We start from the raw sequence: 18,447 nt of genomic DNA, 5'->3' as shown, positions 1-18,447 counted from the left end.
CAAAGCTATTTCTCCAAAAATAGTTTTTCTTCTTACGTAGAGAGAGAAGTCCTTTAATTTTTGTTCTGTTCTTGAAGTTTTACATGTACTGTATTGTAAGGCATCTTATGAATTGCACATCTGTTAGTGTCAGCTGAGTAGAGAAACTGTCAAACAAGTAAAAATTGCAGAGATACCAGCAAATATGTAGCACATTTCAAGGCCCTGGCCCTACTGTGGGATCTATGCAAGGGTCCCATTGACAAGAGTCCACATCACTTAAAGAAAGTTAGGGCCAAAGACTGTAACTGACATCGTACAGGATAGTGAGCTGCTTGAAAACTCTTGCTTAGACTAGACAAACAAGCAAGAGAGGCGTGTCTGGGGAAAACGAAATTTGCCTGAAGCTTAAGCAACAGGTCTGGCTAGAAAAAGATGTCAAGCAAGTAGTATTACATTGTCACTCTGGAACAAATTACACTGTGCTCTACTTTTTTAATATATTATTTATGATATGGCTTTTGGAGGGTATTTTTTTACTTATCTTGACTTTCAGTTGAATAATAAATATATTGTGGCAGGTGTGTACAATGAAGTGGTGGTAAGGAAAAAGTACAAGGTGTAGCAAGACCATGTAAAATAATGGCAAACTTTTCATGCAGTTTTCTACCTAAAATGAACTCATTTTTTTGCAACTCAGAAATGTAGTTTTTTGGGTTTCTTTCAGTGAGATAAATTTTTACTTGACCTAAGGGTCTTGTGTTAATGTCAAAACTGTAATAAGCTGGACCAATATCACATTCACAATGAAAGGCTGAAGTTTCTGTCATTTTCATAGTGACGGTTTTCCCCACCTCTAGTCATAAACACATGAATGTACCCAAACGTATATTTTATATTTAGGAGGAGCTCATTTTCTGGCATCTCATGCTAATAATAAGTGTGAATCCATCTGGCTGGTTTAAGCATATAGGATGTCATGGCCACAATCTTACACTGCAAATGAGGGGCATATAGTGCAGCTCAGAGGCTGGAGGCTTTAAGCAAAACTTTTTTTTTATTACCTCTCTCCCACCAATCATGGGCCAGCTGTGCACCAGACCAGAATCTGGACTGCTCTAATTTACACAAGCTGTCAGTGGCCCCAAGAGGCCACAGTACAGCCAGGGATTGGTAGGGAATGTATACATGCCTTATTCTTCAGCCAAAGGGGCAAGATAGCGTAGGAGCCGCTAAGGCATCTCTCTGCCACAGGAGGATCCTCCTACACTGGTGAGAGTCTTCTGTGACCCAGCTGTAGCTATGAATCGGGGCCAATATCTCTGGCGGACAAAAACTTTTCCTGAATCTAATAATTATACCAGCAAATACCACATTAAAAGATGTGGCAACAGGAGACCAGAATCTACCTTAAACTACTAAGACCAAGAAACTGGATCAGCAGCATTGAAGCAAGATTCTGCAAACAATGGGGCACATAACAGGTTCCAGAATATTTGTATAAATGATCAATCTGTTTGGAAATACCCAAGTTATGTTTAACTCAGTCAATTTATAATGAAGATTAAAGAGCTCTGAGGGGAAGCTGACTTACATTCAACACAGTAATTTTAAAAATCTAAATGTTTTTCTAAAAAAGAGAGAGAACCATATTTTCAGGTATTTTGAGTGCCTTATTGCAACACAGATGTTCTTTACCTCCCTTACCTCATATAAAATAAAACATGCAGGTTCTTCGATTCCATGTTACTTTGCATGCACTATGAATAAAATATTTAGATATAAATTAACCTTAAATATATTTTACCTTTTGTTTGATTCAGATAATCAACATTTATATTAATTATAGAGCTGTGCAAGAGCCAAAATTTATGTTCCTTGGGAAATTCCATTATTTTGAAATTCTGTTTTTGTTCTGAGTTGGAACGAACACACACACACACAGAACAAACTGAAAATTTCCAGTGAAATGAAATTTCTGGAAAAAGGTTGGTTTAGGTCCATCAGAATGTTCAGTATTGATAAATTTGAAACTTTTTGTACTAATTTTAACTTATTTTATATTCTAATATAAACTTTTGAAACAAAAAATTGTTTCAAAATGAAAAATTGAAGTGTACCATTCAGATACTGTTGACCTTATCAAAACCCCTTGTTTCAGTTTTTTTCTAAATGAAATTTCACCAAAATTGATACAGGATAGGACGAGAAGCAATGGGCTTAAATTGCAGCGAGGGAGGTTTAGGTTGGACATTAGGAAAAACTTCCTAATTGTAAGGATAGATAAGCACTGGAATAAATTGCCTCGGGGGGTTATGGAATCTCCATTCTTGGAGTTTGTTAAGAGCAGCTTAGACAAACACTTGTCAGGGATGGTCTAAAATAGATAATACTTTACTCCTGCCTTGAGTGCAGGGGACTGAACTAGAAGACCTATTGAGGTTCCTCCCAGTCTATGATTCCTGTAGAAAGTTTTAATTTTAATGAAATGGCATTTGCAGATGTAAAAACGTTTCATTGGAAAGTTTTTTATCAGCTTTAACTGCATCAACCTCTTCTTTTAAAAAGAAAGAAAAGGAAAAGAAAATGCTGCCAAAATTAACATAGCATGGGTCAAATAGGCAAATGAACATAAAAGTCATTCTCCATCCTTGGGGAATCTTAATACATTTATCTTTCCAGTTAATTTCTCTCTGGATCATTGGTTTATTTCTACCACTGAGTCCAGGAGAATGCGATGGGACTTTTCTCAGGTTCTAATTCAGCAAACGGTTTAAACATTGCTCAGTCTCATTCATGAGATTAAGTGCTTTGCTCAATATAAATGCACTGCTACATAGAGGTCTTAAGAGCCCAAGACCATCACATCTTAAATGTGGATCAGTCAGTTGGAGTGGCTGATGAGCAATAGAAAGCTGGTATTCCCTCTGGGCTTGCTCATGGAGGAGGGAATAGACAAGTGATGCCCAGAGAATCTAGCAGTATAAACAGGGTAAATGGGGCGCAGCTGAGAAAACAATAACTTTAAACTGGGTAAAGTTAGATCTGTGGAAGACACTTTAGGCTATGGAATAGTTTCCCAAGAAAGAGTGGAAGTCTCATTGTATAAGTCACTTAAAAGAGAGAATTGTCCTTCATTGGCAGGAAAAGGACAAGATGACCTAATTATAGGTTGTGTTCATCTCCAAATTCCATGATTACCTGAAGCTTGGAATACTTTTGGGGAGGTTGTTTTTTTGTGTTCTCCATCTCCCATTCCCTTCTCCTCCATCCCCATATTCACTTGTCAAACTTATTCCTAGTAGGGTTGGTGAAAAACCCAAAATGAAAAATTCTGTGGCTTTTTCATCAAAATTATTTTTCAAGAAAAGTTTCTGATTAATGCTAATTTCTAGACCTAGAAACTCAATCATCTTTCTAATACAAAAAAGTGAGGAATAAAGAACTTTCCAAAGATTCAACATCTTATCTCTTGTTAGGTCTGTTGCCAGCAGGAAATCTGACCAGTCAGTTCAGTTTTACACCCTTGATATTTAATTATCAAATAATTCTTTTTGTAGCAAACCTCAAACTGAATAATAAATCCAACACAGTGCAGAGCATGGTCTCTTTCATAAGTTTGAAAACAAGAACTGAGAAGGAAACTGAAAGCAAGTAGACCAGTATTAATGGTCCAAGGGCCTTTTATAATTTATTAAGGCACTAAAGCTTAAGCCTTGTCTACACTGCCACTGTACAGCACTGCAACTTTCTCGCCTGGGGTTTGAAAAAACACGCACACACGCCCCACCCACCCCCACCCCAAGTGCTGCAAGTTTCAGTGCTGTAAAGTGGCAGTGTAGAGTAGACCCTGCACCAGCACTGGTAGCTACTGCCCTCTTGGTGGTGGTTTTATGTTGCTAGTGAAGACCTATCCTTATTCTCCTAATAGCTGAGATCATATTAAAAACCTGTATATTATCTCTATGGCAAAGGATATAATCACAACTTTAGATGAGCTTTTTCCCATTAGATAATTCAGATATGAGGCACAAATAGCAATGCAGAATTGCAGTGGGATCACGTAGGTATAATAGAACAGGATTTGGACCACTGTTATTGGCTAGTTTTTGGTGCATAGCATCAGATCCAATAGGAATCTTTACTCAATATACTGCAGTGCAAACTTGTTAGGGCCAACCTTTGGGCCAGGCAGTCAAAAACTAACTTCTTCTCTTGGAGATTGTAGATGAATATTTAGATGTAAGTGCTTATTTTGAAGAGGAGTGCTGGCTTTCCTCTGAGGGACTGACTCTGGAAATGGAGGGAGAGTTCTTGTTCTCTCTGTATACAGTGTGAGGGACACATGCCCTCTGGACTTGTTCAAGATTAATGCATTCTGTACCACATGATAGCATTTCAGAATGCCTAGTTGCCTTAATTGTCATATTTCTAGCAGAAATTGTTTTCAGTGTTTCTTGCAGCAGCATGAAGTTGCCACATATGCTATAGAGAATAAATGTGTATGCCTGCTGTAGCTTGTCAAGGTTACAAAACAGCGCTTTCTGCACAGGGTGCTTCTATAGAAGGTGGACTCTAACCTTATATGGAAGATACTATCCTGCTTAATTTTAAACGGGTTTGATTTTTTTTTTTTTTTTGCTTAGATAATCATCTGTTGTGGGGGCGTAAACTGAGATTATGCCTGTTTGGGTTTTTTTAAAACCTGTCAAAAATGGTTGTTTCCATTCCTATTCTGTATTGATTAAATGAGTGCAGGGGTTAGGAATAGGTCGAGTTAGTCTATTAATCTTCCTAAGATTATGAAATAGCATTTTTATGAACATAAGTTAATAGAAAAAGACCCAAAGTAAAAATATAGTGTTATTCTCCTTGGATGGATTGGAGAATAATTCCCTTCTGCTTCTCTGTCTGATGTGAAGACATCAATTTATCCAACGCTACGAGCTGTCTGTGGCGGAGCTGGAATTTGAACACAGTCGTTCTTGACCCCAGTCTTGTCTCTGTTCCTCTAGACAACACTACTGTTATAGAACGGACAGATGAGCTGTGTATAAATAGACATAAGAACACAAAAAAATTAGTAGTGCAATGATTAAACAGGTCATTTATCATTAACTTTGTGAATATTTCACCAACCCAGGTGGAGCGTGCATCACAGAATTATTGATTTGTAACTGGAATAAGTTATCTTTACTTGATAGCAAACATAGGGACCTGATAACAACATACTTGAAGACTAAGGGCTATTATAAAGAAGATGATCAATTGTTCTCCATGCCTACTGTCAGTAGGACAAGAAGTAATCAATTTAATCTGCAGCAAGGGAGATTTAGGTTAGATATTAGGAAAAACTGTCTCACTATGATGGGTAAACACTGGAATAAGATTCCAAGGGAGGTTGTAGAATCCACATAATCGGGCGGGGGGGGGAGTGAGGAGAGATATTAAAGATATAACAGTCAGCAATGGTCTAGATATACTTGGTCCTGCCTCAGCCCAGAGGGCTGGACTCAGGGCCGGCCTTAATGAAAATGGTGCCCTGGGTGAACTTGTATTTTGGCACCCCATCTCCCCCTCCCATCATCACCCCTGGCTCCTACAGGCTCCCCTCCCCTATCACCTCTGGGCCATTACCTATACTTCCTAGGGAATGTCCACAGGAAATTCCATTCAGTGTAGATGGGCAGCTCCCATGATCCATTGTGAGTTAAGTGTCCCTTGATGAGCTACTTTCTTTGACTAGTCCCTTGAAGATGCGCTGGCTAACTACCTTGTGGGCATTACCCCAGGAGCAAACATTTGAAACACAGGTATAGAGCCAATACTCATAACTTCAAATACAAAAATGATACATGCATAAAAATAGCATAAACCTATTCAGCAAGTCATAACCTTTCCATAGACATCTTACATACCACATTTTGTACAAGATTTGTTGCAAATATATAACAGTGGTTGCAACGATGATCTACATGGTCATGTTTTAATCAGATAACATCACAATGAGTAACTGCTACAACTAGCAAATTCCTAGGCCACTGTCAGCAGAAGCAAGGATGGAATGGTATATGGTGTATTGCCACACTTACTTCTGTGCTGCTGCGGTGGCTTGTGGTGCCTGGTGCTTGGCCTGTGGCTCAAGGCAGGCTTCACGTTGTCATGGGGGCTGCATCTTGCCAGAGCCCACAGCCCTCCAGCAGCCCCTAGCCTCTCCTGACTCACCATGAGCATTTTGACAGGAAATACCAAGCAGTAATAACAATAATGCAACCTGTGTGTGTGTGTGAGAGAGAGAGAGAGAGAGCGAGCCTGTGTGTGCAAGACAATCTGTGTTGGAGGACTGTGAGAGACAGTGTATATGGGTGTGAGAGCCTGTGTGTGAGGAAAGTTTGAGAGACAGTGAGCGCACTGTCACTTTAACTCCTTCCTCTCCCCGCCCCCCCCCAGTTGAAGTTGCGCTCCTCGTGGCCCCCGCCAGAGACCGAGCGGCGCAGGGTCACAGGGAGAGACTCGGCTCCGCTCCAGGCAGGGAGCGGGGGGCTGCGCCACCACTGACTGGCCACATCACTCTGGGCTCCCCGGGGCTGGGGCAGAGCTGGAGCCCTCAGCTGGCCGGATGAGGAGCGAGGGAGGGAGGGGTCAGGGCACAGGGATGGGGAGAAGCCCACTGGCCCAGTGTAGGGGAGGTGCCAGAGAAGAGAGGAGTCCGGCCACAACCAGCCAGGGGGAGCTCGAGCCCGTTGTGGCACCCCTCTGGCTACTGCAGTCTGGGTGTGGGCCCCCTTTGCCCGGCCCTAAGGGCTAGATCAGGGGTCGGCAACCTTTCAGAAGTGGGGTGCCGAGTCTTCATTTGTTCACTCTAATTTAAAGTTTTGTGTGCCGGTAATACATTTTAACGTTTTTAGAAGGTCTCTTTCTATAAGTCTATAATATATAACTAAACTATTGTTGTATGTAAAGTAAATAAGATTTTCAAAATGTTTAAGAAGCTTCATTTAAAATTAAATTAAAATGCAGAGCCCCCCAGACCAGTGGCCAGGACCTGGGCAGTGTGAGTGCCACTGAAGATCAGCTCACGTGCTGCCTTCGGCACACATGCCCTAGGTTGCCAACCCCGGGACTAGATGACCTTGAGGTCCCTTTCAGATCTACATTTATCTTCATATCTATATTTTCCACTGTAGCGGGTTTGCTACTGAGCTATGATGTTTCTTATGGTACAAAGATTTGGAGTCTTAGCCTTAGGTACTCTTTCAGTATTGCATGACTGTTTCCTTGGTAAACAAAAAATGGATAATTATATTTTAATGCGCCACTCTATTGTATGCCTGATTGATTCTCATCCTAGTGTTTATCTTCAGGAAGCTTGCAATTATGAGAATAAACGTGGGTGTTTAATTACCAGTGACGTCATTGAAAGTGGACAGTGGAACTACCATTGGGTGAATACCAGACAAAAATATCTTCATATACGTATAGCTTGTCATTGGAGATATTTATTTATTAACTTTTAATTTATTAATTTTTTTTAAATAAAATTATCCAGGACTCTAGGTATCCTAATAAAACTACTCCTACGATAAATACAATTGAATTAAATCTCATCAGAATTAAAATCATGAGTTCCACAGGAGCTCGGCCAACCACCTACTGCTTCATCATATAGGAAGCATATATTCAGCCTTCTACTGAGATTCTGTCAAAAATGGCTTCCCTGGAAGTCAGCAAATTTGGGCTATTTCAGATCAAAGACTAATAGCTGTCTTTATGCTTAGGTATATGTATATCCTTTAAAGTCCAATCGCATAGAACTGGAAGGGACCCTGAAGGGTCATTGAGTCCAGCCCCCTGCTTTCACTAGCAGGACCAAGTACTGATTTTGCCCCAGATCCCTCAATGGCCCCCTCTAGGGTTGAGCTCACAACCCTGGGTTTAACAGGCCAATGCTCAAACCACTGAGCTATCCCTCCCCTCCACTATTTATTTAAGTAAATAGAAAGATAAGAAAGGCTGGTTGTGACATTCCCCCACCTAAAAAATGACTGGTTATTTTAAAGCAAAGTATTGCACTGTCCAATCTGGTATTATTCATGTGTTTTTCCATATTCCACTACTGTATTAATCAAGGGGGAAAAATGCAGTAGAGTTCTACCCGAAAATTGGCACCTGGGGCAACTGCCCAACTCTCCAACCCTTAGAACCGGTGCTGGTATTCATATTAGTAATCATATGGCATGAAAAGGAACACTTCACATTTTCTCCTTAATCATCCCTTTTTAAGTGAATTATGGCCAGAACTTCTTTGCAGAATCACTTGCTAAAGTTTGTCACTTAAACAGCATAACTTAAAGTTCATTTTAGGTGAGCATGTTTTTCCACATCTTAAAAGGAATAACTCTCCCGCTTCATCCTTCTGTGAAAGAACTTGTTTAGCCACATGCGTTTGTTGGATTTTACAGTCAAATAGAAATGTCTCAGTACAAACACATTCAAGAAGGACCCTTGCAAGGCTCTGAATTAAGTTAATGTTAGACTACTGTTCAGAAATTTCACTTCTGAGAAGCAACGCTGGGTGTGAGAGCAATCCGGTTCATTCATTCAGAAAAAGCTAATTTAGTGTTCATAGCTATTTATCATTAGTTAACCAAAATAGACTCAATTGTCTTTCTGTACACATCTTGAGTACTTGGGGTGCCTGCTGGTGGAAAGTCTACTCCAGAGGTAGGCAACCTATGGCATGGGTGCCGAAGGCGGCACGTGAGCTGATTTTCAGTGGCACTCACGCTGCCTGGGTCTTGGCCACTGGTCCGGGGGGCTCTGCATTTTAATTTAGTTTTAAATGAAGTTTCTTAAAAACATTGTAAAAACCTTATTTACTTTACATACAACAATAGTTTAGTTATATATTATAGACTTATAGAAAGAGACCTTCTAAAAATGTTAAAATGTATTACTGGCACGCGAAACCTTAAATTAGAGTGAATAAATGAAGACTCAGCACACCACTTCCAAAAGATTGCTGACTCCTGGTCTACTCGAAAGGAGGTACAGCCTAAGGTGAGAAGCCACTGAACCCAGTGCTCAAGTAAAGCCAGGAGAGGACAAATGAGAAAACAGGGATGGGAGTGAGAGTCACAGGATCAAAAGCAGGGAGCTAGAGGAGGACACAGAGAACCGTGGACAGCGCCCACTGCTCCTCGAAGGCATCCAGGGAGCCAGTGGGTGCGACCTAGAGGAACATTGTCTGCCCTCTTATTGGGTGAATGCACTCGGGGTTCAGAAACTTGCACGAGAATATAGTTTGTAGTCCCCAGAGCCACCAAGGGATGAATCAAGCCCCCCCCATGGGAGAACAGACAGAACACAAAATACTGATTAAAATTCCTTACGGAGACCTGCAACACTTGATATGCATGTTATAATGATGTGAAAGGTAGGCAAGAATGTAGAAGTGAAAGGCCTATTCAGCCAGAGCTGGCGCTGGTCATAAGCAGACTAAGCAATTGCTTAGGGCCCGAGCAGCTTGTGGGGGGGGGAGGGCGGCGGCGAAGGCGGTTATTAATTAAGAGTATGTGTTGTGGCAAAGATGGGAGGAATATTTTTAGTGCTACCTAGGGCCTACAATGGACTAGCACCGGCACTGAATAATTCAGTGATAGTCTGGACATTGGTTCCATACCTCAGCCACAAAATGGACATATGAGAAGTTTTTCTTCAAAGGTATTCTTAGCACCAATGGGGCCGGAAGGATTGCAGAAGTGGGGGAGGGGGACAGCTTGGCCTGGTCACCACTTCTTCGTGACAGGGGGGTATCTGGGCCAAGGGCAGGGGGCCTGCTGTTACACCACGCAGGTTCAGTCAGGGGCCAAGCAGGGAGCCTGGGACGACACCTCATTGTGCCCTGCTGAATTCTGGTTCTCAGAAGTGGGGGGAATGCCCATGCTTTAAAAATTGGGAGGCAATGTCCCCCTTCCCCTACTTATCCACGCTCTTCTCCAGCATCTGCCCCAGCACAGGCTGCCAAAAGGTGGTGCATGTTCTGTTTTCTTTTGAAATGTTATCTGTTGATGACAGGAACTGTTACTTGATCTTTGACCCTTTTTGGGAATTGAGATATTTTTGGAAAAATATTGCCGGGATTTTAGAGTAATATCTCGATATCAGGTGGGAACTGAACTTCAACAGAAACTTAACTCTGCATTAGAAATGAGATGTTAAGTTAGAAGAAGATAATGGTGGGAGGCTAGAGCCTCCCTGCAATGGAAATAGTAACTGTACATACCAAGGGGAGCAAGAGCACCAAGGATGCTGGAGCAGCAGAACATGCGAATGGCAGCAGGACCCAAAGGGTTGGAAAGGCCTGGGATCAGGTAGGAAACCCTAGGACCCTTCTGCCCAGCCTGGAACTAGTTGCCCCCAACCCTGCTGCTGAGTCTTAGTACCTCCCCTCAATCCCACTCCTGCCTTCACCCCCTACTCACAGGTAGCTTCTTGCTCCCTCCCTCTCACCCCCATATAAACTATATAGCTACTTCACCAAGTGAATGATTGAGGGAACATTTTGGCACTTGTACAGAAAAAGAGAGCTATATTTTCAATTGTTGTGGAAGAAGCAGCCGAAAGCTTGGATGATAGCCTGATTGTGTGAGAGAGGAGTCAGAGAAGACACTAGACTGTGAGCATTGATTTATGCTGAGTTGTATCAATGGAAACACAGGGCACCTAGAGACAGGAATTCAGAGGGAAAGGAAGTGCAAGATGCTTACCGGGGAGGTTTGGTGTCTGGGGTCTAAGTTCCATTCCTCACACCCAGGCAGGCTCTGTCACTCGGAGTCCTCGGGAGCCACACCAGTGGTATTAAAATGTCATACCCACTGGAAACCCCAGGAACATGGTAGCACACAATTGTCTGTGTCAAAGCATAAGTCCCAATTCTGAATTAGCGTCAAAATGTGGGTGCCTGCATAAAGCCTCCAAGCTTAATTACCAGCTTAGATCTGATAGCGCTGCCACCAGCCAGGAATTCCAGTGCCTGGCTCACTCTGGTCTCCCCAAACCCTTCCCTGGGGACCCCAAGACTCAGATGCCTGAGTCTCACAACAAAGAAATAACCCACTCCTGGATGACCCTGGAAGATCACCCTGTTTCAATTCCTTGAAACGCAAACCAGAGAGATCAGGTTTCTCTCACCTCGCTCAGAGTCCCTGCAAATGCAAGCTTTGTAACTCTAACCCAAAGAGATTTTCTCTTCCCCCATCTTCTTCCTCCCACCAATTCCCTGGTGAGCTGCAGACTCAATCCCTTAAGCCCCCACTAGGAAAAAATCAAACAGGTCTTGAAAAGAAAGCTTTCTATAAAAAGAAAGAAAAAGACATAAAAATGGTCTCTGTATCAAGGTGACAATATACAGGCTTAATGGCTTAAAAGAAAAAAAATGAATAAACAGCTTTATCCAAAAGAATACAATTTAAAACATCCAGCAAACTAACACAATGTAATACAAAAACATATAAGCCTACTGTCTTTCTACTTTGTACTTACAACTTGGAAAAGAAGATTAGAAAGCCTGGAGATATGAAAGATCACTCTCAGAGCCGAGAGAGCAACAGAGAGAACAAAAAAACCCACACCCAAAAGAGTTCCCTCCCTTGAGATTTGAAAACATTGTTTCCTGATTGGTCCTCTGGTCAAGTGTGTTTGTTACCCCTTTGCAGGTGAAAGAGACATTAACCCTTAGGCTATCTTTTATGACAGTCTGACCCTGTTAGAGCGTAAATCCTCCTTCCCATCAAATGGGTGGGTGGGGAGAAGCAAGCCTAGTATCTGGAAGAAACTTACCTCTGTTTAAGAAAGAGCTCGTGTCTGAATCTCAAGCTTCCCTTCACATTTTAAAATCCAATATTGCTGATTTTGGTTAAATTACATAGAAGAAAAACTAAGGTAAAAAATAAACAGCTGGAAATGCTGGGCTAAAATCATTGCTAGAAGCAGAAGTGATTCCATTGGTTTTATGGCATTATGCCTTATTTTGCCAGGGCGATTTAGTTCACATGCAGCAGATGAAGTGGGTATTCACCCACGAAAGCTCATGCTCCAGTAACGTCTGTTAGTCTATAAGATGCACAGGACTCTTCGCTGCTTTTAGTTCACATGCTTCAGTTTACAGCAGAGGTATATGAAATACGTTCTCTAAAATGTTGTTTTAGCATAATATATATGACTTCCACTCCCCTCTTTTTTTTTTTTCCAGATAGGAGGCATAAAAGTTGGGCAAGTCAGAAATCATGGCTTCTGATGCTAGTCATATGCTTGAAGCAGCCCTAGAGCAGATGGATGATATCATTGCAGGTATGGTACTGCTTTATTTGAGATCAAACTGTTTGATTGGAACCTGATCCTGAAAAATGCTGAGTGCTGCAACTCTTTGACAACCAGTGAGAGTTGGAGCTACCCAGGATCTTTGTTTTTACCAAACTTTGTCTGTCAGTCAATCTCTCTCTCTCTCTCTCGACACTCTCTCCCCTAAGCACTCCCCTCCCCTTCCCCTCACAACACATTTCAGAGAAAACAATGACAATTTGAGCATTGGAAACTTCACATCTGCAAGATTATTTTAGATAAATCAGCTAAAACCCCACCTCAATAGTATTACCGTGGACAAATTTACCTCTCCGTAAAGTTTAGGAGGAATTACACAACACACAGCATGTGTGGTAGAGTGCCTGCTAGCTGGAGCTTGTTCTGTTGAAATCTCATGAACATTATATAAGTACTAATTCCCAAATTTGCCTGCTTACAGCATGGGCCGGTTACTGGGAAACAGCTTAGGTATGAAATATTGAATTTCAAATTAATATGTGTTTGCAAAACTTCAGAGATCTTGCCAAGGCTGAACCATCCACTGTTTTTTTGTTTTGTTTGTTTGTTTGTTTTTTAAGTGATGTGCTGTTAGTTTTGTTTCAGTGTTCTAGGAGTGAGATTATTAATTTATTTGCTCTATGCCAGTAGACAGATTTGTACCAATCGTTGAGGCTTCAGTAATTAGGCTGAGGCCACAGGATCATTAGGGAGGGGATGAAGGAGCACACCAGACTGTCTAAGTTTTAAAGCTTTATTAATAAAATAACAGCGGTAGGGTTCTTCACTCGTCACTTACGTGAAGGAAGAAAACGTTAGTGCTCATGCCCTAACCCACTTTTATACTTACATACACACACAACCCAAGGCTGGCCAAGCCTGGGTGTAACGTAAGAAGGAGAGGGGGAAGAGTGGAAGAGAGTTCTGTCCTGTTCATAGACCGTCCAGGGTCCGCTGCTGATTTCCGATTTTCTTCAGCTCTCAGGAGGATTTTACGTCCTGGGGTCTTTTGGGGGCATTTCATTCAGGGACCTCTGTCCCCCGTGCTCTTTGTACCAGTCCAAACCAGCCTTCTGTGGCTCCCTCAGCTTTCCCAAAACACACCGGCTTCAGGGATGCAAAACTGTTGTTTCCCCCCTCGTTGGCCTTCACTGTCTCACTAGTTTTTGCAATCCCTGCACAGTTTTGTTCAGCTGAATCCTCCTTTCTCACGGGGTTTGAATTCAGGCCCCTATCTTTCTTGGCAGGCAGCGGAGAATCGATTGTCTGCTGTGGCCTTAGGCTGGAGTAAGCGTCTTATCCTAGGACCTAGCTGGAGCGTCGAGTTAACCTGTTCTCTTCTACCTTCCTCCCTCTTCTGCCTCTTGCAACCTAACCTTTCACTCCACCTTCACACCTTTAACCTGTCCCGAAAGACCTTGCAATACCTATAACAGCGTTAGCAGCGTACAGTGCTAATTTGCCTCCCCAGAGGACACCCTGAGGGAGGGGGCCATTGGAGTGTGACACCAGCACTACAACTCAACAGTGCTAAATTATGCATCTGCCTGCACAGCGATGGAGGTGATGCAAGGAGCAATTTGCAGTTCTCTGATATACCCACACGGAAGCAAGTATATCTTTCTCCCAGCATTCCAGTATCAAGAAGTGGGCAAGACTTCTGTGGTTAGGATGCCATTGGCCTTTGGGTCAGCATAGGCACCATCATAAACTGAGCACACTCCCAGAGTAGATATCTGGGCAGAGCTATGACCTCGCCCTCTGCACAATGGGAGAGCACTTGTCACAGCTTTTTAAGTATGCAGTAATGTCCTGAACCTCATTCTTTCCTACTACCCAGGGAGCTGAATCCAGCTTGTGGCACTTCAGTTGTGCATTTCTTTATGATGTCCCAGTAAAGCTCAGCCTCAGGAGGCTCATAATGGAACCTCAAAATATTGGTGCAAAAGTACCCCATAACTCCAAGTTATAGGTTCCTGTCCAGGATTTTTATTTTAAAGGATCTGATCCAACCACAAACGTCATCCTTGTTCTGGGCACACAAGCTGTGCAGGTCATAGATAACTTTAGCAAGAGGGCAACCTAATCTATAAAGGTACAGAACATATAGAAAATACTTCCATCGTTTCCAAATCCAGGAGGTACCGCTGTGGTATCTGGTCTGACTTGAAACATATATGCTGTGTAGGGCTCAACATACCTCCAAACAACTCTTCACGCCAATCAGGACAAGGTCCAGGCAAACTTGACTGTTTAGAAGTATGCATTATTTTTCTTTTTTCAGTTTTTCACCAAACAAAATCACTTGAAAAATATTTTTGACCAGGAGAAGGTTACTAGAATTTTGTGTATTGTTTTTCCACCTTTTACCAACTTATGATACATGCAAACAGAATGTTACAATTTGCCACCCCAAAATGGCATTTGTTCCAAACCAAAGGTTCTTGTTTTTGGAAACCAGGTGAGTTAGAATAGATGTTTTTTTCTCAACTGTAACAAATGTAGGGCGATGTAATTATCATGGGTAACATATTCAAAAGTGCTGATGTGCCATTGACTTTCAGTGAGACTTGGGCTCTTGAGTTGTTTTGAAAATGGGTAATAGGCTCACAGATCACTTAGGCACTTAATTTTTTTTGTACCTTATGTCTTCTTTCCAAGGGAACACTTTCAGAGGTCAGCACAAGTTGATGATAACATACTATCACATCTTGAGTGGTTTTAAAACTCAGTCAGAAAGATACATTTGTTCCATTTAAATAAAATCTTTCAGATTTGGAATGGTTTTCTTATACAGTTTTTTTGTTGTTTTGATTTTTGAGGTTTTTGTGGGGGATGGGAGAGAAGTTGTACATGATTCTAACATGGGTTTTAAACGTAGTCATTTCTTAAGAGTCTGGTCACCTGCTGCATTACATATTCTAGAATTAGTTGTCTCTAAAATCTCCCTGTTGTGAGGTATAGGCCATGTGACCTATAGGCAAACATTATCACTCAGATGACCTACAAGAAGTGCTGTTTTGTTGTGTGAAGATTCCAGTGGTACACAGAGAGACTATCCAATTTAAATACTAATTCCTATAATCTTCTTCCTGAAAAAAGTCAGTCAAGTTACAGGCCAGATCAGCCTTTCCATGGAGGAAATGAAGATCCTGTGAATTTGGACAAGGAAAGTTCAGATGCAGAGAATGCCACCTTTGCTTCATTGCACTGATGTTCTAGGAGCTTTTGCAGATGGGAGTCGTGCCCTTATTCATTAGATAACAATAAGTATTGTGGCAGAGCTCTGACCTTGTCCCTGTGGGTCCCAGGCTTCTAGGCAGTATATGCTAGCCTCAGTGGCTCACTGTGACCCTCCACGTAGCCCTTCTCTCTCTAGGGCCAGGGTTACAGTCTACTGAGCCCTTTTCATCTTAAGCCAGCAAGGAGGTTGGTGGGAGAACTCCCACAGTCTCTGTTTTCCCTAGGGTTTATTTCAGAACAGTTTAGCCTCCTGTCCTGACAGGGGCCTGACTTCCCCTCCCAGGAGGTGTTTCTGTAGTGGCAGGTTGGGGGGGAATCCAGGCCCACCCTCTACTCCAGGTTCCAGCCCAGGGACCCTAATGGTAACACCTGTTGACAGCTGACCTTTCACTGCCAGAGTTGCTACATTTCCCTGGGCCACTTCCCTACAGCTCTCCTGCTTCTCCCTTCTTCACCCTTACCTTAGGGCTCCCTTACCAATGACTGGAGGGTGTCTTCATTAACCAGCCCTTCCGCCACACTTCCTGTCCCCAGCCTGACTGGAGTGAGCCCTTTTATAGTATCAAAGGGCCTTAATTAGAGTCAGGTGTTCACATTACCTTAATGGACTCACCTGGCTCTTTGCTGGTTAATTGGATCAGGTGTTCTCATTAGTCTGGAGCAGCCCCTGCCCTGGTCAATCAGGGAACAGAAAACTGCTAATCCAGTGACCAGTATATCTACCTTCTACTACTTTGTTGTACCCAACTGGCCTGGGTCTATCACACTATTTAATAATAGATGCTGTTCAGGGGGAAAACTGTAGTGCAGTTTGGCACAGTTGACTGCAGGAAGCAGTTTAGCAAGCATTATATAAGCTAGTTGGGCATATTATGTATTTCTTCTGTAATGGATTAGTATTTGCACAGTAACTAAGATAGGAGGCCAGTTCTGAGTTTTGCGTATGCCTGTGCACTGAGGAATGTACTATTGGTCAGTAAGCAAAGAGATTTCACTCATTCATACTGGGGTTTTGATCGTCCCAGGCTGCCAAACAGTATTTTTTCTTCACTTGGTTGTCATAGCACTGGATAAGGGATTACAGGGAAGCAAAGCAACTAGTGTATGGAAGCTTAGCATATTCACTTGCGTGGCAATCAGCAGACTGCACATCCCGCTCACAGCTAGTTCATGGTGGTGTTGGTGCCCAAGCTCTGGAAACAAACTGAAGGGTTTGGGCATGCCTGTGGGTGCACAGACTTCTTTTCCACAGAGTACATACAGGTCATGAGCAAGACAGAAACCTCTCTGAGGGAGCTGATTTATATAAGAGCATTACACTGCTCAAATTTTTATTCTAGTGTCCATTAGTATTTTCTTCTGTAATTCAGAATCAGAGGGAAAATTGGTTTAAGATTTCATAATTCCCTAACAATTAATTCTGTCAAAACTGAGAAATTACTTGAACACATCATTATTATTATTAATGATTTTATTTATTACTTTTACAAAATTACTTGTTATAAAAGCTCAAAAGACAGGAAATCCTCAGTAAGGTTCTAGTCCTAACCCCTGCATCACTTTATTTCATGTTTTTCCAACATGGGTGACCATGCCCACAGTTCCTGGGAAAACTCAGCATGCTGACCCGTGAACTGCATATCCATCTAACACCTGCATGCTGGAGAACACCCTTTCCCATCCTGCAGCACGCTACAGGCCAGAGAGCACAGCAACCCACATCTGACCCTTCACTGCATGGGCTGGAGACACCAACCTGCTGTGGACTACAGACCCACTGTACACCTTTTCCTTTCCCACTGTGAAATGGAAACTTTATTCTCTGAATATAGGCCAAGGATCAACCTGGATCCTGTCCACTCTGCACATGTGATCCCCTGTAATCTTTAATGTAAAAGCCTGTGATTATCCCTGTACCTGAAGCAGGATGTAGGTCATAGCATACTAGGAAACCCCATACTTCTTGTGCACATACATAACCAAGCAGATACAGGTTTATTTTGAATAGCAGCTAGTATAGATCTTCTGCCACTTGGAGAAGGTTGAGTGGAGATTATAATAAAATAGTGAGGGGCTTTTAAGACAGAGGTTCCCAAATTTTTTACTGAGGCGACCCATCAACTGCATTTTGTGAATATTTTTTTTTCTGCATCTTGTCCAGGATCCAAATTCAGAGTCTAGCAGGGCAAAATCATAGGCCAGTGCCTTTCTCCTCCACTGCTGCTGCTGTTTCCTCCCCCTTGCCCTACTGAGGGGCACCAATCACCTGTGGCAACCTGGGTACTGGAACCCTAATCCCAGCCCAGCGTGCAGGGGAAACCTGGAGGTTGGAGAGCGAGCCTGCCCCTCGCTCACCCTGTGGCAGTGGCTTCTGTACCACGGGGTGGGCCCAGCTCCCCCATTACAAGTATGGCAACCTGGTGCACAGGGCTGCAGCACCACTCAGGTTTGGCCCAGCCATCATTCCGTCATGACCAGGCCAAATGTGATTGGCACTACCACCCCGTCCACCAGGTCACACCACTCGTAGGACGGGCAGCCAGGCCAAACCTGAGTGGTACTGTGACTCCGTGCACCAGGTTGCAACACCCAGAACGGGGAGCCAGGCCCAGCCCCATAGAACAGGAGCTCCAGGGTGGTCTTGCTCTCTGGCCTCTTCCCCAAGCCTGGGACCCATTTAGATACTTCCTGCATCCGACCATTTGGGAAACACTGTTTTAAGAAATGTATTCTCATCCTTAACTATTTTAATGGGATTTGTTTGGTTTATTTTGGGGGGTGGGGGAAATATATATCATGTTGATACCTCATAGGTCAGTCAGGAATGATGGGGGGGTGGATATGGCAGAGGGGGGCAGTTAGGGG

At 42.8% G+C, this 18,447-nt stretch overlaps 1 protein-coding gene across 6 annotated transcripts in view; it reads left to right on the top strand.

Annotated features, from left to right (window-relative positions):
• The first annotated feature begins 12,236 nt into the window (after positions 1-12,236).
• PPFIBP2 (PPFIA binding protein 2) overlaps positions 12,237-18,447 on the top strand; it is a 159,334-nt gene continuing 153,123 nt past the window's right edge. For 3 of the 6 annotated variants that reach the window (XM_075065190.1, XM_075065187.1, XM_075065188.1), the window contains exon 1: positions 12,237-12,330. In XM_075065190.1, the coding sequence (XP_074921291.1) occupies positions 12,267-12,330 (64 nt within the window). In that variant the 5' untranslated portion in view covers positions 12,237-12,266. The remainder of the gene's footprint in view (positions 12,331-18,447) is intronic. The other 3 variants (XM_075065189.1, XM_075065192.1, XM_075065193.1) reach the window with 2 other exon arrangements.

This window comes from Chelonoidis abingdonii, chromosome 4 (genome assembly GCF_003597395.2).
Source record: "Chelonoidis abingdonii isolate Lonesome George chromosome 4, CheloAbing_2.0, whole genome shotgun sequence".
Taxonomy (NCBI): domain Eukaryota; kingdom Metazoa; phylum Chordata; order Testudines; family Testudinidae; genus Chelonoidis; species Chelonoidis abingdonii.
The sequence above is the reverse complement of the archived record's forward strand: the minus strand, read 5'-3'. Positions and strand labels throughout refer to the sequence as shown.